General features: G+C 42.3%; 1 protein-coding gene across 8 annotated transcripts in view; it reads right to left on the bottom strand.

Moving 5' to 3' along the window:
• Positions 1 to 773: 773 nt before the first annotated feature.
• Positions 774 to 20,631, bottom strand: part of LOC136442148 (E3 ubiquitin-protein ligase UBR4-like) — a 151,894-nt gene continuing 132,036 nt past the window's right edge. For all 8 annotated transcript variants that reach the window (XM_066438816.1, XM_066438812.1, XM_066438819.1 and 5 more), the window contains 14 exons: positions 20,437 to 20,627; positions 19,905 to 20,078; positions 19,337 to 19,436; positions 18,771 to 18,899; positions 18,167 to 18,256; positions 17,797 to 17,919; positions 16,308 to 16,567; positions 14,774 to 14,968; positions 12,970 to 13,054; positions 11,991 to 12,130; positions 11,563 to 11,653; positions 11,124 to 11,216; positions 2,141 to 2,207; positions 774 to 1,632 (listed from right to left, as the gene is read on the bottom strand). In XM_066438816.1, the coding sequence (XP_066294913.1) occupies positions 1,565 to 1,632; positions 2,141 to 2,207; positions 11,124 to 11,216; positions 11,563 to 11,653; positions 11,991 to 12,130; positions 12,970 to 13,054; positions 14,774 to 14,968; positions 16,308 to 16,567; positions 17,797 to 17,919; positions 18,167 to 18,256; positions 18,771 to 18,899; positions 19,337 to 19,436; positions 19,905 to 20,078; positions 20,437 to 20,627 (1,806 nt within the window). In that variant the 3' untranslated portion in view covers positions 774 to 1,564. The remainder of the gene's footprint in view (positions 1,633 to 2,140; positions 2,208 to 11,123; positions 11,217 to 11,562; positions 11,654 to 11,990; positions 12,131 to 12,969; positions 13,055 to 14,773; positions 14,969 to 16,307; positions 16,568 to 17,796; positions 17,920 to 18,166; positions 18,257 to 18,770; positions 18,900 to 19,336; positions 19,437 to 19,904; positions 20,079 to 20,436; positions 20,628 to 20,631) is intronic.

Here is a 20,631-nt window from a genome sequence, read left to right as displayed (position 1 = left end):
GTCTTGAAGTTCATAATTTTCTTACATACACATATTTCATCCACTGTGACAATAACTTTCCAGATAGTTTTAAAACACGTAATAGTACACTGCATTGTAAGTGAGGGCAAAGTGGGAAGTTGTATTATACATGGTAATGTCACATTGTCTCTTTTACAGGTGCTCGTGTGGAGTTGCTCATAGTGAGGTGTGATAGTGGAGTTGGGTAAATTCACTAATAAGTGTGCCAAGTTTCCTTTTAGTTTATCGGAAATCAGCCTGCAATCAACTTGAATGAACACACCATGCATACCCTGATAACACCTAGCTCCACTATCTTGATACTTGATAATGTATGTCAAGACGTTTTAAGTATTTTCCTTGTGATTTTAAGATGTGATATATGATTGTACAGTGTACGTAATTCAGCTTTTAGCTGCCATGTTACACTTTTTCCTAATAAACCATTCATTCATTCATTCATTCATCTAGCTCCACTATCAAACCCCACTGCCCACTGCACCCGAAATTAAACTGGCCAGGCCTAAAGTATCATTTCCATTGCACTTGCTGAAATTATTATCATACGGAAAGTTCAAAATTTCTGTCACCTCCAGGACTATGTGACAGGCATACCCAATGTCCTGGAGTTACATGTATATACAGGGAGACAATATGATGTCCCTCCTGCTAAAGGTATATAGCGTAACAGGTAATTCTTACATAATCCTGAAAGTACATGTACCTGGAATGATGCATATGTCTATGCTTGGATGTAAGGAAAAGACAAGAGATAGATGCAACACTAGTTGGTATTTATTTTCATACATTCTTAACATTAATTTCTATTGACATGTGTCCACTGTTCCAGACTAGGCTAGTGCATGCGTGAGGAGCTACTACTGCGAGTGCAGTCCTTGTGACAGTATACTTCTAGGTACTCACTTATCATGAGTGCAGGTTTCCTTTAGCAGTTCAAATCAAAATGGCTTTTCAGATTGCTACTGGTTTATCAGAGCTTCAACGCAGTTCATCCATCCATAGGCTTTTTGTTAATCTGCTGTGTCTTGCAAGGCAGAGCCCATCTCTCTCCTTCCTTCTGTCATTCCGCCATGTGCATCAATGCCACTGGTTTATAAAGTAGATAAAACCCAGTTTGCTGGCTGAAGTGACATTCTGTTGCTTTTGTAGCAATACACTAACGAAATTGAAGCTTTAACTTCAGCTACAATGTTCTAGATCCTTTCACTTAATGAATACTAAACAACTTTACTCAGACTGCACATGATAAATGTAATTGGCAATGTTGGCTGTTGTGGTGCTTACCAGTATGTATATGTACATGTACATGCACTTGTACTTGGCAGATGTCTTATGATATCAATGTCCATGTCGATGCCCAGTCACAAATACAATACAGGCCACACAGCTACAAGATCTGTGTCAACTATGCAGACAGGCAGAGTAAGATTCTAATCAAATAAATGAACTAGAAAGTAAGACTTAGTTTGATGATGAGGATAATTCACTGCAGTAGCAATGCCGGTTCACTAACTGTACTAAGGCCATGGCCAGTAGGATGGCTTTATTGGTTGACTGAAGCCAAGATGCTGCTGACAAAACTGTCTGTGTTCTGAACCTCTCCCAGCAAGCCTGAGAAACAAACAAACAAACAAACAAAGAAACAAACATGTTATTTACACACTATGTGGAATACAGGTAATGTCGGCCAGAGATGAACATTTGAACATACTATCAGCATGTTTTATTATGACTGGTTTATTCGTTAAATGTCTTCGCAGCCCAAAAGAGCTGAATTGCAAAATTTTATGGAATTTTCTCAAATTATGAAATGAGGTCATTTACATGCAATGTGTAATGTGGCTTGACATTCCTCTCTTAAAACTACAACTAATAACAAAGTTAGTAAGCATGACTTTGCAATAAATGCAGTACAAGGTTTGAGCAGTACCTCTATGCTTTGATTTAATTAAGCCCTTTATTGTTGTCACAAATATCATAACAACTAATCCAAAAAAATATGTTAAGACTGAATTCAAAGCAGTAAATGAAGTGGTAGGTTGATCACAACTGTAACAATGTGTGAAATTATCGTGAATCATAATCTTTATCAAAACTACAAAAGGGCTGGGAGACTGACCGACTACATCCAGATACTCCATGACAGACTCTGCAGGTAACATCTGTTCTTGGTATCTCTCCAACAGCTGAAAAACAGCAGGAAAATCACTGGGGATCTTAAAAAACAGGTTCCTGAATCTGAACCTTAAATGTCTAGATTTATGCTAGGAATACATTTAATTTGTACATTTCGTTTGAATCACAGATCTTTTAAAACATATGAATTAACAAAAGAGATGTTTATTCTTAACAAGTTTAACAAAGTATGTTATCTTACATGTACTACAGCACTACATATGTAAGGATGAAAGAAGATGGTGTATTGTGTTGTTGAGTTTACATGATGAAGGAAGATGGTGTATTGTGTTGTTGAGTTTGCATGATGAAAGAAGATGGTGTATTGTGTTGTTGAGTTTACATGATGAAAGAAGATGGTGTATTGTGTTGTTGAGCTTACATGATGAAAGAAAATGGTGTATTGTGTTGTTGAGTTTACATGATGAAAGAAGATGGTGTATTGTGTTGTTGAGCTTACAAGATGAAAGAAAATGGTGTATTGTGTTGTTGAGTTTACATGATGAAGGAAGATGGTGTATTGTGTTGTTGAGTTTACATGATGAGGGAAGATGGTGTTTTGTGTTGTTGAGTTTGCATGATGAAAGAAGATGGTGTATTGTGTTGTTGAGTTTACATGATGAAAGAAGATGGTGTATTGTGTTGTTGAGTTTACATGATGAAAGAAGATAGTGTATTGTGTTGTTGAGTTTACATGATGAAAGAAGATGGTGTATTGTGTTGTTGAGTTTACATGATGAAGGAAGATGGTGTATTGTGTTGTTGAGTTTACATGATGAGGGAAGATGGTGTATTGTGTTGTTGAGTTTACATGATGAGGGAAGATGGTGTATTGTGTTGTTGAGTTTACATGATGAGGGAAGATGGTGTATTGTGTTGTTGAGTTTACATGATGAAAGAAGATGGTGTATTGTGTTGTTGAGCTTACATGATGAAAGAAGATGGTGTATTGTGTTGTTGAGCTTACATGATGAAAGAAAATGGTGTATTGTGTTGTTGAGTTTACATGATGAAGGAAGATGGTGTATTGTGTTGTTGAGTTTGCATGATGAAAGAAGATGGTGTATTGTGTTGTTGAGTTTACATGATGAAGGAAGATGGTGTATTGTGTTGTTGAGTTTACATGATGAAAGAAGATGGTGTATTGTGTTGTTGAGTTTACATGATGAAGGAAGATGGTGTATTGTGTTGTTGAGTTTGCATGATGAAAGAAAATGGTGTATTGTGTTGTTGAGTTTACATGATGAAGGAAGATGGTGTATTGTGTTGTTGAGTTTACATGATGGAAGAAGATGGTGTATTGTGTTGTTGAGCTTACATGATGAAAGAAAATGGTGTATTGTGTTGTTGAGTTTACATGATGAAGGAAGATGGTGTATTGTGTTGTTGAGTTTGCATGATGAAAGAAGATGGTGTATTGTGTTGTTGAGTTTACATGATGAAGGAAGATGGTGTATTGTGTTGTTGAGTTTACATGATGAAAGAAGATGGTGTATTGTGTTGTTGAGCTTACATGATGAAGGAAAATGGTGTATTGTGTTGTTGAGTTTGCATGATGAAAGAAGATGGTGTATTGTGTTGTTGAGCTTACATGATGAAAGAAAATGGTGTATTGTGTTGTTGAGTTTACATGATGAGGGAAGATGGTGTATTGTGTTGTTGAGTTTACATGATGAGGGAAGATGGTGTATTGTGTTGTTGAGTTTACATGATGAAAGAAGATGGTGTATTGTGTTGTTGAGCTTACATGATGAAAGAAGATGGTGTATTGTGTTGTTGAGCTTACATGATGAAAGAAGATGGTGTATTGTGTTGTTGAGTTTACATGATGAAAATGGTGTATTGTGTTGTTGAGCTTACATGATGAGGGAAGATAGTGTATTGTGTTGTTGAGTTTACATGATGAAAGAAGATGGTGTATTGTGTTGTTGAGTTTACATGATGAGGGAAGATGGTGTATTGTGTTGTTGAGTTTACATGATGAAAGAAGATGGTGTATTGTGTTGTTGAGTTTACATGATGAAAGAAGATGGTGTTTTGTGTTGTTGAGTTTACATGATGAAGGAAGATGGTGTATTGTGTTGTTGAGTTTACATGATGAAGGAAGATGGTGTATTGTGTTGTTGAGTTTACATGATGAAAGAAGAAGGTGTATTGTGTTGTTGAGTTTACATGATGAAAGAAGATGGTGTATTGTGTTGTTGAACTTACATGATGAAAGAAGATGGTGTATTGTATCCTTGAGTTTACATGATGAAAGAAAATGGTGTATTGTGTTGTTGAGTTTACATGATGAAAGAAGATTACAAATTGTACAAACCTGTGCAGGACAGGTGTAGTTGTCTCTGCATCCCTCGTTGTCAGGCAGACTTATGACTGTAGGTGTAATCAAGCCTGACCACCCCCATGTGTCCTTATCTTGGTAGCTCCCAAGAAGAAAGAAACTCCCCTAATCCCTTGCGTCGGCACGATCCTCAGTCTAACTGTTTATAGCTATCCCTGGCCGAAGTACACTCGGGAGGGACTCACAGGAACAACTAAGTTCCATCTCCCTCAGGGTGGGCAGTCTGCCTGACAACGAGGGATGCAGAGACAACTACACCTGTCCTGCACAGGTTTGTACAATTTGTAATTGTCTTCTGCATCCTCTCGGTTGTCAGTCAGACTTATGACTGTAGGTGACTTAACAGCCTGAGGCCAGGTGATCCAACATGGAAGACGACAAGAAGTCTACAAAAGCAGAGCCTGCTCTTCACTCTGTTGTCTCCGGTGAATTTCCAAGGGAAAGACCGTTGCCCAGAGCTGTGAAGAATTCTGCAGCCATGTTCAAACTAAGTCGGATGTCCTGTAGTAGAAAGGCGCATTCTCGGCGTTAGTAGCTCACGAAGATAATGACTATGTGACTAAGCTGGAAGGAACCCTAGTCCGCTAGCTGACCAGGGAAGAGCACGTTCTCAGAACTTCTGATGCGAGAAGATCGAAAAGCGTAATCCTCTACAGCTGACAGCAGCACACTGATGACCTGACATGGATTGCTCTGGCTTGTCTTGGCAAGAGTTGAATGCTGCAATCCCGATGAAGTCCTGTCCCTCCTGCTGCGAGACCTAATGCCACCTAAGTGCAAAGGGTTGTAGATCCCAAGGCTGTAGACCTTGGGTCTGTGAGGACAAACTTGCACCATGACAGGACCACAAAGTCGGACCTGAAGGCCGTAAAACAACCCGCTGGCTAGAGACCATTCTGGAGGACGGCGGTTATCCTATGGATGCTGAAGGAGTGACTACCACTGACAGGCAGCTGTCATAGCTCTCAATGTCTGCAAGGATGAGACAAACCCATCCGATGAGATGTGAAGGAGACAGGAACATGACCAGTCCCTGTGACAGAGGAAGTCCTCCTCCTAGCAGGCTACTGGAGGGCTGCAGAGAATCTGCTAGCTGCACTTCCTCTGAAAGTTGATGTCATGGCGGAAGAGATGCATCTTGTGAAGTACAGGTAGCCTCTAAGGCTGCAAGCATAGTCACCCTCCAAAGAGTGGTGAAAAGCTGCCCATGCCACTTGTGTCTTGATTGCCATCAGGATGCAAGCATGATCACCCTCTTAAGAGTCGTGAAAATGATGCATCTGCCCCGTCATCATGGTAGTCGTATGCCGACTACCGTGGGCATCTTCCATGGTAGATGTATACCATCTACCCTGGGCATCTTCCTCCAGCAGTCACTGCATCGAAGAGACTGCCGTTGACAATTCCACCATGAGACTCAGTGAGAGTGATGTGGAACCCTGTCTTGATCTCTAAACTCTTGATCTGCAGTATTCCGCTGTCCATCTTGCCCCTGCAGATCCAATGGAGGACTAGTCGTCATCCTCTACCTGCCATCTTCCCAAAGGAAAGTGGCAGGCGTCTTCCGCAGCAGAGGTTGGCAAATCCACCATACCTACTGTAAGGCCGTGGCTGAATCAGCACCACCTATAGCCGCATACCTGCTGCCATTGTCTGCCCGTCTTGCTGTAAGGCAGTGACTGATGAAGTCACCTGTAGCCCTGCACCTGCCGACGTAGTCCGCTGCACCTCCTGCAGTCGGGCATCTGCTGACATAGTCTGCACCAGTCGTTGCAGGGCACCTGCTGCTGACGACTGCCCACCTGGCAGCTAGGTCACAGCGCATGCTGACGTAGGGTGCACCACCTGCTGCAGGATACCTGCTGCTGAAGACTGCCCACCTGGTTGCTGGGCCACAGCGCATGCTGACGTAGGGTGCACCACCTGCAGTGGAGTACCTGCTGCTGAAGACTGCCCACCTGCCTGCTGGGCCACAGCGCATGCCGATGTAGGGTGCACCACCTGCAGCAGAGTACCTGCCGCTGAAGACTGCATCACTTAATGCCCTGCACCTGCAGAAGATGACTGCAACGACTGCTGCAGGCCACATGCTGATGGAGGCTGCACCACTTGTAGAACACCTGCTGATGCAGGTGAAGCAGACTGTACCACCTGTTGTAGGGCGTCTGCTGAAGTAGTCTGCTCCGCCTGCTGTAGATCTCGGCAGGTTGAAGTAGTAGCTGGCGTAACCCTCTGGGAAAACCCTGAGAAAGGGAAATCCCTACAGATGGTAATCTGTATGGCAGGAGATGCTCTCAGCTGGAACCAACACCAGCCCTGCACTGCACTGCACTGTCTGCCATCTGCTGGGCCTAACTGCAAGCAGTTAGGGTGTGGTAGTCGATGAGGTCGTACATCGGCGATGGACCAGTCCTGAGATGACCGCAGTCAAGTCTCAGAAGTTGCAGGATTCTGCCTGATGACCATCTCTGTAGTCCCTTCACTTCTATGAAGCGATGATGCCAACTCTGTGTAAGGTGGCAGGGGTTGGTTGCAGATGCGGCTAAGTTGTCCAGCTGACCAATCACCAACCCAGAGACGTCTGCTGCAACTTCTTAGAGCTCCCTGCTCAGAAGTCGGCCAGACCCCAGTTGTGCAGAATCCTCTGTTGAGGTCGAGAAGTCGCTGGCCTGATGTTCTTCCTTGGCCACTCCTCTGACACGAGCTGATTGTCGTAGGTATGGAAGCTGTGTGCTGACAGAGAAACTGTTAATAGTTTGTGCACCAAACTCGTCTCAATGACACAATGCAAGAGCTGAAGCTACTCTCGTGTTCAGGACTGACAAGTCTGTGAGGATATCCTGACTGGAACGAAGTTGCCCTCGCTCTCGAACCTAAGGAAGGTACGCGGACAACAATGCCCTTGGTACCACGAGTGGCTGCTGGTTTGCAGAACTTCGCCACTCTGGCCGTTGACTGGAGGCATCTACATGCTCAAAAACTCATGAACACATACAAGATACAAGAAAACCAACAACAAGGCTAACAATGTGAGCCTAGCTGATTGCAATAAGATTCTCTAAGGATAAGGTTACCCTAGCCTTCTGGTTGTGTGGAGCCCACAGGAGTGGACATTGACCCTGGCAGTTGGGCTGTGGAACAGCAGTTGACCTTCTGTCCATCATTCCGCCTGGATGAGATGTGAGTCGGATGACTACCTCCTTGGCTTTACCACCCTGCCAACAGCAAAGACTTTATTGTCGTCCTCGACAAAGTGTAGTACTGTAGTACTACTGACGCTTGTGTGATGGCAGAGTCTCCGGAACACACGTGATGGAGCCGGAGATGAACCCACAGGGTCAAGCAGTAGAACTTCATGGCTGCCCGGACTCAAGTAGCAGCAGTAGTGGGTTGGGGATATCTAAATCGCCCCAATTCGCAGGTTGAACTGACAACAGTTGAGTGGTTCACCTGCCTGTGCCTCTGACAACAATCAAACAACTACAAACCCAGTGAAAGAAACTGGGAACTGTGACAAGCTAAAAATAATCCATAAATCAATGGACTAAAATCATGGTCTGTATACAGAATCATCAAGATAAACACAACTGTAAAGTATGTACAGATAAAAAGCAACAATAGTATCCAGCATTCCACAAAAATGCATGTGAAAATAGCTATCGTTGACGGCACAGCTAAAACAATCCATAAATCACTGGACTAATCATGGTCTGTACTTCAGACAATACCATCAAGATAACACAACTGTAAAGTTATGTACAGATAGAAAAACAACAATATTATCCAGCATTCCACAAAATAAAAAGCATGTGAAAACAGCTCTCATTGAAGGAACAACGTAATTTCTGACCATAAAGGTAGCCGCGGCTAACCGTAAGGGAGGTCCTACTTGCAAAGGACCTGCTCAACTCCGCTTGTTGGAGCCGATGAGGCGGCGCTCGGATGTCGAAGACTGTTCGATGAGGACAGCCACACATCTTCTTCTTCTCCAGCTGCCGAAGTCACGGAGGACGGAAGCCTCCCATGGACGCAGGGCGAATCGTTGCGTCCCTCTCACTTCGTGAAGAAGCTGTCGACGTAGTTCGAAGCTTGCTGGAGTCGGAGATCTTCTGGACGCCAGCAAACGCATCTGGGCGCAGCGAGGGCCAGTAAGAAGTCACCAACCCTAAAAAAGGAGAAAAAATGCTTCCCGCCAGGAAGCGAGCCTCCGTCGGAGACATGCAGACCCTGCAGTGTGGAGAAGTCACGAACGCTGCCCTCCCCCACTCGCCGCTGAAGTCTCCTCGGACGAGCCGCTTCAAGGCCACAGGAACGCTGAAATCGGCGACTGGAAAGTCGAGCCGACCGCCAACTGGCCTCTAGAAGTTGGTGCGGCGCTGGCATCTCAGTAGAACCCCGCTGAGACGACTCTTCTTCTCTTGGCGGCGCACTGCGAGCATGATCAACATGTGCGTGCGGCCGCGCCCTCTAGCGATCCGCAGTGGGATCGCGAGGGTCTTCGGTCCCGGCGCCATCTTCTCCCTGCCGCCGGCGCTGACAAGACGTCTCGTGTGTGGCTGGAACCACACTGCAAGCCCGCAGAACAGGCGGGCCGACGCGTAGAAACTCGTCTGAAGAAGCCATGGCGCGAGGAGAAAAACTAAGGGGAAGGAACACCAACTAACAGTTGGTTCCTGGCCGTTTTACGGAGAAGGACACACGGAGGTGTGTACACTAGCTTAAAAAATTTAGACTGAGGATCGTGCCGACGCAAGGGATTAGGGGAGTTTCTTTCTTCTTGGGAGCTACCAAGATAAGGACACATGGGGGTGGTCAGGCTTGATTACACCTACAGTCATAAGTCTGACTGACAACCGAGAGGATGCAGAAGACAATGGTGTATTGTGTTGTTGAGTTTACATGATGAAAGAAGATGGTGTATTGTGTTGTTGAGTTTACATGATGAAGGAAGATGGTGTATTGTGTTGTTGAGTTTACATGATGAAGGAAGATGGTGTATTGTGTTGTTGAGTTTACATGATGAAGGAAGATGGTGTATTGTGTTGTTGAGTTTACATGATGAAGGAAGATGGTGTATTGTGTTGTTGAGTTTACATGATGAAGGAAGATGGTGTATTGTGTTGTTGAGTTTACATGATGAAGGAAGATGGTGTATTGTGTTGTTGAGTTTACATGATGAAGGAAGATGGTGTATTGTGTTGTTGAGTTTACATGATGAAAGAAGATGGTGTATTGTGTTGTTGAGTTTACATGATGAAGGAAGATGGTGTACTGTGTTGTTGAGTTTACATGATGAAAGAAGATTGTGTTTTGTGTTGTTGAGTTTACATGATGAAGGAAGATGGTGTATTGTGTTGTTGAGTTTACATGATGAAGGAAGATGGTGTATTGTGTTGTTGAGTTTACATGATGAAAGAAGATGGTGTTTTGTGTTGTTGAGTTTACATGATGAAGGAAGATGGTGTATTGTGTTGTTGAGTTTACATGATGAAGGAAGATGGTGTATTGTGTTGTTGAGTTTACATGATGAAGGAAGATGGTGTATTGTGTTGTTGAGTTTACATGATGAAGGAAGATGGTGTATTGTGTTGTTGAGTTTACATGATGAAGGAAGATGGTGTATTGTGTTGTTGAGTTTACATGATGAAGGAAGATGGTGTATTGTGTTGTTGAGTTTACATGATGAAGGAAGATGGTGTATTGTGTTGTTGAGTTTACATGATGAAGGAAGATGGTGTATTGTGTTGTTGAGTTTACATGATGAGGGAAGATGGTGTATTGTGTTGTTGAGTTTACATGATGAGGGAAGATGGTGTATTGTGTTGTTGAGTTTACATGATGAAAGAAGATGACGTATTGTGTTGTTGAGTTTACATGATGAAGGAAGATGGTGTATTGTGTTGTTGAGTTTACATGATGAAGGAAGATGGTGTATTGTGTTGTTGAGTTTACATGATGAAGGAAGATGGTGTATTGTGTTGTTGAGTTTACATGATGAAAGAAGATGGTGTATTGTGTTGTTGAGTTTACATGATGAAAGAAGATGACGTATTGTGTTGTTGAGTTTACATGATGAAGGAAGATGGTGTATTGTGTTGTTGAGTTTACATGATGAAGGAAGATGGTGTATTGTGTTGTTGAGTTTACATGATGAAGGAAGATGGTGTATTGTGTTGTTGAGTTTACATGATGAAAGAAGATGGTGTATTGTGTTGTTGAGTTTACATGATGAAAGAAGATGGTGTATTGTGTTGTTGAGTTTACATGATGAAGGAAGATGGTGTATTGTGTTGTTGAGTTTACATGATGAAGGAAGATGGTGTATTGTGTTGTTGAGTTTACATGATGAAGGAAGATGGTGTATTGTGTTGTTGAGTTTACATGATGAAGGAAGATGGTGTATTGTGTTGTTGAGTTTACATGATGAAGGAAGATGACGTATTGTGTTGTTGAGTTTACATGATGAAGGAAGATGGCGTATTGTGTTGTTGAGTTTACATGATGAAGGAAGATGACGTATTGTGTTGTTGAGTTTACATGATGAGGGAAGATGGCGTATTGTGTTTAACTGTAACAGTCGTACCTTGTCTGCTGCCTCCACAACATGTTGGTCATTGGAGCGGACATAAGCAGCTAAAGCTTTGGACCAATCTCCAGGTTGGGCCACCTCCACTTTCTGTCAACAAACACGGATACAGTCATGACTAACCTACCAGCATGGTGTTTTCACACAAATAATCGTACAATATAACGATGCTACATGTACCAGTCACTTTCGTTACCCTACAATGGAGAGCACACTGGCTGAAGATTGCTGATCAAAGTGGTTTTAAGCTTTTTCCATGATAGTATTTATTACTAGTACTTGATATTGATAAGCTTATCCAGGGGTATTTTGTCTTAGATTATTCATCACTGTTTGTTGACACGTAAGCCAATTAGCTTGTCCTGTGATAGGTGACATATACAGAGGTCTGATGACTCAGTTCCTTCTAGATTCCCTGACACAGGACAGTTCCTACCTGCAGCATGTTGTAGAGACAGTCAATCAGTCCAAAGTACATCAGTGCAGGCTTGTAGACTGCAAAGCTCTGCACTTCTACACTGGGCAGTCTGTGGACAAAAACATCAGTCACTCCACCAAACACCACTAAAGATTTGGTTCAAAAGATTCCTTTTTTCCTTCAATGGCTCAACATGTCTTTTAAAATGTTAACTGGCAGTTGATGATGAAAAGTTTCAAAATTTGAAAAAAACTGTGTACTGGAGAAATCGTACAAATTAAGTCACAGCGCTATAACTTAGCATAAACACATTTCCACAAGATGAACCAAGGCACAAATTAAAGCATGTTACGAAAGCATGTGCAGGCCTGTGCATGTTATTACTGTAACACCTACTACATGTTCATTATCTCTGAAGTAAAAATTCATTATCTCTGATTCTTCACCTGCTGGTTCCACCTGGTGCCAGGTGTCTGGCCTGAGCTAGAACAATCAGTCTGCCCAGAAACTGGAGACGGACTTCTTTCCACCGCTCCGGTGAGAGGACCAGCAGGGCCAGCAGTGTCAGGTACAGTGGGCCATCAACCTAGGGATACAGGTGGACGTGTTAAAGGAGAGGATTGTGTGTGTGGTGAGAGGCCACAGGTGGACGTGTTAAAGGGGAGGAATGTGTGTGGTGAGAGGCCACAGGTGGACGAGTTAAAGGGGAGGAATGTGTATGGTGAGAGGACACAGGTGGACGTGTTAAAGGGGAGGAATGTGTATGGTGAGAGCACACAGGCGGACGTGTTAAAGGAAAGGAATGTGTATGGTGAGAGGACACAGGTGGACGTGTTAAAGGGAGGATTGTGTGTGTATGGTGAGAGGACACAGGTGGACGTGTTAAAGGGGAGGAATGTGTATGGTGAGAGGACACAGGTGGACGTGTTAAAGGGAGGATTGTGTATATGGTGAGAGGACACAGGTGGACGTGTTACAGGGGAGGAATGTGTATGGTGAGAGGACACAGATGGACGAGTTAAAGGGGAGGAATGTGTATGGTGAGAGGACACAGGTGGACGTGTTAAAGGGGAGGAATGTGTATGGTGAGAGCACACAGGCGGACGTGTTAAAGGAAAGGAATGTGTATGGTGAGAGGACACAGGTGGACGTGTTAAAGGGAGGATTGTGTGTGTATGGTGAGAGGACACAGGTGGACGTGTTAAAGGGAGGATTGTGTGTGTATGGTGAGAGGACACAGGTGGACGTGTTAAAGGGGAGGAATGTGTATGGTGAGAGGACACAGGTGGACGTGTTAAAGGGAGGATTGTGTATATGGTGAGAGGACACAGGTGGAAGTGTTAAAGGGGAGGACTGTGCATGTGTGTTTGAAGGTGTGTGTGTGTGTGTGTTGTTAGGGGAGGTATGTTTGTGGCATAATCTTACCTCATAACTGAGTGCCACCCACTTATCTGGGGTTGCCTGCAGGAAAGTGTTGATTGTCTTCTCCTCCCTGGGCGTAGCCCGTGTTCTGTCAGGACAGATGGAATACAATAAGTTACTTTCAAGACAAGCAGTACAGTCTGGGAATGCTTAACACTGTACACAAACAAGATTGGCAATGATACAAAGATATTGCGCCATGGCGACGGAGGTTGTTGTTTTAATTTTTACTGTACCCTGCTTAGGGCACTGGTAGGCGGTGTTAGCTCAGGAATTCCTATGGAAAGCCAGGATGGGATTCGAGTCCCACTGGAATACCAGAACTCCAGTCCCAATTATGGAATACCTGGAATTCCCGGAGTCCTAATAAAATGCCTTTTTGATCCACAGAAATGTTATTTTGTAAAAATGTGTCCCGACAAAGTAAGTCATAATTAGCATAATTTGCACTTCATTATGTATATCTCTGTCTAAGCTACCTGCATACTAAGTATCATATTGACAGTCCTATGATTTTCCAATTAGATGAGATATGGTGTTTTGCATTAATTATGCAAGTTAGGAATTTATTTGCTTAATTGGTACCTGTTGATGATCCACTTCCCATAAACTACATACGTTACATATATCATGGAAATCCATCGTTCCTTTGTTCAGTTGTTCTCCTTAGAAGATTTTCACGATAACGCCCCTGCGGTTCCAGAGGAAGCTGCTAGAGGGCCCAAACCCACACCACATCTTCATTACACCACAATCAAGACCATAGCACGTTCAGGTCAAAATATACAGAAATTGAAGTTCTGCTGCAGTACCAAGGTCACATACCAGGGGGACCAAGATCGACCTTGAATTTCGGCTTCACAACACCCGCCCACATACCAAATATCATTGTAATCCATCAAGAGGTTCTTGAGTTATGCTGCTTACAGAAGTCCGGAAACACAAACAGACAAACAGACAGACACAGGCACAGACACACCCAAAACAATATCGCCATTTTTCATGGAGATAATTACTGTAGATCTGAGGTCTTAAATGGGTCATGTATACATAAGCCTGACTCTGACATCTGGCTAACACATGTAGCTGCCTCATGTAGATTGTCTGGGAGGAATGCCCCCAGGGGACTGCATGACCCACTTTCTATCCTTTGTGCTGCTGACTAACATTCTTCTGGGATTAAGATTCCTGTAGACAAATGCCTGTGCAATTCCTAGAATATTTGCAAACTGCACACAATACTATACCATTTGGCTTGCCACTGAGGCGTCGCCAAAAAACTCGAGGATGGTTGTCTTTACCGACATGTAACACAGTTGTGTGATACAACAATTTTTCCAATGATATATAGTTTATAGTAGAAGGCTATCAAATGTAGTTTATGTGCAGTTTTTGGTCAATACAGAGGGACACATATTGCTGCATCTAAATTTTGACTGGCCATACAATGTACGTGTAGAAAATAGTTCCAGCCCAAAGAGGACTATTGAATACTGCTATAGAAATTACCCAATTAAACACCTGGCTTTTACCACTGGGCGGCCACTGTAGATTTGGACTGGGTGTGGACGGGTGCCAAACAACAAAGATGGAAGTAATTTATGCGGGATAGGTACATGTACATGCTCCTCAGGAAATGTGGGAATTTTTTTGTCCTCTTATTAATAAAAACTATTTGACTCATTTCGAGAGGCAGATTTTTGTAGAATGGATCAACTTTGGGGGTGCTGCCACCAAACATATATGTTGGCAGCCAGCCTGTCATTATCCTTAGATACAGGTAATGTAAAGGGTCCATATTCCTTACGTGTTGATGACATAGAGACAATTGTGCATCATGTAAGGAACAATCCGCATGTTACTCTCACGTCCCCCCCCTCCACTCTCCTCGCTGAAGGACATCTCCTGGGCAAATCTGAGCAGCAGCAGTTTCAGGTCGTGGATGTTCAGCTGGTACGTGGGCTCTCGGATCCCGGTGCACTCCTGGAGATAGGTGTTGTGTCTGTGGACACACCAACACATCACACAACCATGTTTCTGTACGTGTGCTGAATCACGCCCATCAGGAGAAAGGAAAGTTGGGCTCATTTCACATGTACTTGGGGGCCACCCATATGTATTCAGATCAGCTGCACAAAATTTGTGCATCATGATTACATGTATTAGAAATGACCACGGAACATATAAAATGTACAAGATTGTGTGATTGCACAAGGAAAAAGCATGCTTTACAATTATAACAATGTATCCAGATGCAGATTTCAACTTTGAAATTTTAGGTAACACTGAAGGAAATCGTACTTGGACAATCCCCCGAGAATATACATGTATCATGGCACTCATTTGTTGCCTTTTGGTGACTTTTGACTTTCCATCAATCAATTTTATTACACCTTCAACTGCAGTGTTGTACCACAGAATGTACTGTACAGTATTACCTGGCTGTCACCAGGCCTATCTTAAAGGGGCATATTGTGATCGGAACATAAAAACAAAATTCTTTGTTTTTGGTTATTTTTCTACATCATTAGTTGAATGTACCTTATTACACTGCACTGAAATATTCATCATGTATGGATGCGACTTTGTACTGTCGTGCAAACGTCTTGAAAAATATTTATATACGCAATCCCCACCGCCGCTTGACTCGCCGACATTTTGTCCAACATTCCGACAAGCCACCGAACAATCGATTTGGTTATTTCTTAGCATTCTACACTGGCTTATTTGCATATTATAAAATGGGGGCCGATAAACAATATGCAAATTAGCCAGACTTTTTGCGTTTTGCGTATTTGTCCTTTACTAATGATGGAAACGTGACAAAATGACGGGAATATGTTGGAAATAAGTTACAAATAAGTTACATGTGTGAATCTGAATGTAGATTTTTCAAATTCTGACTATTTGTAGTTTTTGCCCAACAAATTGTACAATATGCCCCTTTAAGAAAACTCTTGAATTTAGGGCATACTCTCAGACTAATAACGTGTAGTGTGTGTGATTACCACTTGGAAGACTGCGGTTAAAATCAAGACATCACTTTATATCAGATTCTCCTCATTCCAGATGAAACACCTTTCCTCATATCCTGTCTGTGTGAGCAGACATGTACATTTGTACTACATGTACCTATATTGAAACATCTTCACACAGGTTAACCACAATGTGAAACGTCCAAAGGTCGTCTCTTCAGTAAATTTGCTTATCAATCAATGCAAATAAAAGGCCTACGCTACTTGGCATACATCTCTTATGGACACCCAGTCAAGATTAAAAGCCATTTGGCCATATATAGCAAGCACACTCATGTACATGCAGCTTTCTCCTGCAGGACTTACCTTGCCAAACAGCTGGCAAAGGCGGACTCGGGTACCTGAGGGCCCCATGCCGGCAGAAGCCCGTTACACTTGGTGTTGGCATTCTGTAGTGCCGCACTCTCCCACTCCTCCCGGCCGCGCGCATGGCGTACGGCTGCCATGTGACAGTCATAGTGAACGATGTTGAAGTGCGTGACTGTGGAGTAACCTTGCATCTTGCGAGGCTTGTTTTCAAACTCCTCCAGGGTAGCACGTTTGGTGAAAGTGTAGATGCCCAACACCTACAGGACAGGTATCAAACAGAAGTAATGACAATAAGTCAGTAACATTGTGGGGCCTGTGAATGTAACACATGCTCACGTCCACCACACATCTAGCTGTTTACCATCTGTGAAACAATGCAGCTTTTAGAACTTGAGACATAAATGTACTGGCTCATTGGACCATTAACTTTTGCTTTGTTGTTTACCAACTTATCATACAAAACTTTGGAACAACCGATACCACGGTTCTGCAGACGAAAGGTTTTTCCAACACTTTTACATCTCTGGTAAAGATGATTTCAACTTTCTGCCACAGAGACATCTTTCTTCACATTTCTTCCTCTTAATCTATAAAAATTAATCACGTACATTGTATACCGTATGCAGTACAGTCATGTAACTATGCTGTGGGATACATTGTAGAGGAGGTCAAGAATGTGTTTGTGGAGAATTTATATGGTTCTTTTAGTTATCCATCAGTCATATTTGTTACATCTTTTGTGTGTCACCCCTACCAACATCTTAACTTGAAGAAATTACCACATGCGAATATTTTGAAATATTAATTTTTGGCGAATTTTTGTGTGTTATCAAACAAAAAAATTCGCCAAAAATCAATATTTCAAAATATTTGCGTTGACACGCGTCATTCTTTAAGTATTACTATCATGTACATTCCTGCAAAGTTACATTGATGAACATCGAAGCACAAGCCAAGGCGAGAGTTTTTTCTAAAAAAGGGGCGTGGGCTTATAAATCTTGATGACGTAATCATAACATCATACTAATTTGCATAAATTATCACCTTGTTATAAGGTACTACCTGAAAAACAATTAAGGTTGAGGAAGGTTTATAAAGCTTAAGAAAGGTTTTTTTTCAAAAACATCCCAAAATTCCTCAGCCACCCTTCAACAATACCTTTAAGATAATTTGACCAGAAAATGCATTGAAAATCGAACCTCATACATCTAGCTCAACTGTGGAATTTGAATCAGAACCCTTATAAAGCTTCCACATGAAGGAGTTGAAAATTAGGTCGATGCTGCGGAATTCAAATCAGGATTGCTACAAGAAAAACTTTTGCAATTAACAAGCAACTAAATTATGCAGATTTTTAAACATGGGAAAATTTCTACTTGACATATACTGTACTAATTTCAATTGGCAGAAAGAGCATTTATTGTTGTATAGGGCTCAGGTCATGTCACCAGCTGTTAGAAGTATGTCATATCTGCTTGTATCCTACCTTGTTAGGCTGGAACTTGTACCCTTCTCGACAAATACAACAGATGAGTCCTGCCTCGTCTATCAGCTCCTCCATCTGCTTCAGAACTCCAGACTTGGCAACAATTCTGCCCTGCTCATTTGTCTGAAAATCAAATTCATCAACATTAAACATGGAAGGTCTGACTCAGTATCTTTAATGACCCTAGATGCATTGTGTATTAAAACGTGTGTTCATGCCCTTGAGAACAAGTAATCCACTCTGCTATTCTGTCAGGTTGAAAATATACCAGGATGTCAAAACTATTTTGAACTCCATTGGCAAAGTAAGTCCTTTTAATACTTGTTGTTTTGTTAAAGGAAGACACATGGCTACAATACCAGTTACTTACAGTCATTCCAAGGACACCAAGCTGTTTCTGTCTCATTGCCATGGCCATCCTTTTTTTCTCTGCACGCGTCTGCCGACGAGCATCTTCAATCTGCATTTAAAAAGGAAAATATGACAGCAATAAAGCCATGATGTCCAACATGAATACATGTATAATTTTTGTAAGAGGGATAATGCCATACAAGGAAGGTAAGTCACAGACTGAGCTGCATCACAATTATAATCTTGGAACTATGGTAGGTTTGTAAACAGCATAGACACAAAGCTTCTATAGTGAATCAAATCTACTTTTTCAATGATAAACCATAAATATGTGCTTTACACACTCACTCACTTTGTAATCATATATGATTATATAATCTATACATGTAGCTGTAAGGCTTCAATTGAATTAATGGATTTAGAATATTGCCATTTTTGTGTGCACATGAGTTTTATTCCTTTAACAAAATGGAGTCTAATGAACTCATTTAGAAACAGATCGGCATGAGCGACCAATACATGCTCATTATATGCATGCAGAGATATCAAAGGTGTGGCCGTCCTGCAATGCCTCCATGTTGAAAATGACTGTCCCTTGTGAAAATGATGTATGGAACATTTACCTGGCTGGCCACCTTTTCATTTTCCCGTAATGCCTCCATGAGATTTTCAGCCAAAGAACCAACCCGCTCCTTGCTGGATACCTGCTCCAGACAATGGAACACCAGGATACAGGCATCTCCAACCAGCAGCTGAAGAACACAAGGGCTCAAAATTAAAAAAAAGCAGTGCAGAGGTGTCAGGGGTTTAGGACACAATATGCCAGCAAAAAAGCACATCAGCTTTTAATTTGTTGGGGACGCAACTGTACAAAGTATCAAAATCTGTAGTTTTTGTTTCGATAAGATCATGGAAAACTTATAAAAACAGCAGACATATGAATATGCCAGATATCCAGGTATATTTCTTACCATTGATATTCTTCATGTATACACATACCATTAATGCACATACATTGTATATGAAAACCTAAACATGTGCTCACCATAATTTGTGAAAGCATGAATCTTGCTTGCGATTGATAATTTTGTACAAGAATCCCTGTTGTTTAATTTGTTCTGTTTTCCAGAAAGACAATTGATAGAGATCAAATAAGTACAGCATCTAAGTATGTGATTAACTCCCGTACCTGAGTCTGGGGGTGTCCCTGGCTCAGACCTGTCAGCGTGCGCAAGATGAACGGAAGGGCTGGTCTGGCAATAAACTCTTTCCATGAGTCAGAGTCAAGGCTGCAAGAGAAAGAAGGCATCCTTCTAACCTGTGATCCACCAACTTAACATCCCATAGCCCTACCATACTGCTGTCCCACAGACCACTGTTGGCTGTCAGAAAAACACTACAAAAATTTCAGTCTTCTGGCCTACAGGCCTGGTCGTGCCTGGTTTAGTAACGTACCACGCTATGATTGGTCAGGTAGTCAAAATTACAGCGAGAGGCAAGCTGGCATGAGCTGAGGCTGATTCAGAGGGTGATGTTTATAAAATATATTATTACTTCAAGGAGTTGAGACTGGAACTGAAAGAATCAGGAACAGTTATCAAGGGCTGTACAAAGAAATGTTTTCCTGACAAAACATTTTTCACTGCGTAGCCACAAGAATCAATATTACATTTTGTATAACAGTGACAGTTGGAAATACCTGGTTGCCTAGCGCAAAAAGCCTTTCTAACCCTGACAGTGATTGTAGCGGTCCTTACTTTGCAGATGATGGAGCGTGGCCATTGATGTAGTCTATAGCCAGTTTCACCACACCATGTTTGATCATGAGGTCCTTCAGTCTCTCACCATTGGGACTCTTCTCAATGGCATTCATGATCTGACAGAAGCAGTCCAGATGGGTCTCATCATCAGCAGTGTGATCCTGATCAAACCTGGGAGATAACAACAGCTGATGGATCATTCTATTGAGACAATCATCCCGATTCATGTCCCGTATCTATGGTAGTCTCATTGACTTATCTTTGGTGAACATGTAGTAAAATCAATGACAGTAAAAGACATTTATTCATCAAAATCAGTAAAATTGACAGTGCAGAGAGTACATGTAATACCATTACAGTAGTGATAGCCTGCTAAGGGAATATGGACAATCTAATCAACAAGATATGTATTTGACAGCAGTAGCAACAGCAACTTGCCACATTGTTATTTTTACATGCAATGCTAAATACCAAAATCAATGTCATCCATGAAATTTCCTGTGTGTGGTCTAACTAACTACATGTCTACCTCTCAAAGGCGAGGTACGGCTTGAAGTGCTGGATGAGAGCTGTCATCTTCTCCTCGGCTCCGAATGCTACAAACGGCACGAGTCTCATCAGGGCCTGTAGAACATTAGCCTGAGCTCGCACAAACGGCCGATTGATGCTCTCCAGCAGAAGGATGAGCTGAGACCTCTCCACTGACGCCAGAACATTGGTCTGA

Source organism: Branchiostoma lanceolatum, chromosome 9 (genome assembly GCF_035083965.1).
Source record: "Branchiostoma lanceolatum isolate klBraLanc5 chromosome 9, klBraLanc5.hap2, whole genome shotgun sequence".
Lineage (NCBI taxonomy): Eukaryota > Metazoa > Chordata > Leptocardii > Amphioxiformes > Branchiostomatidae > Branchiostoma > Branchiostoma lanceolatum.
This window is presented reverse-complemented; position numbering and strand designations above follow the sequence as displayed.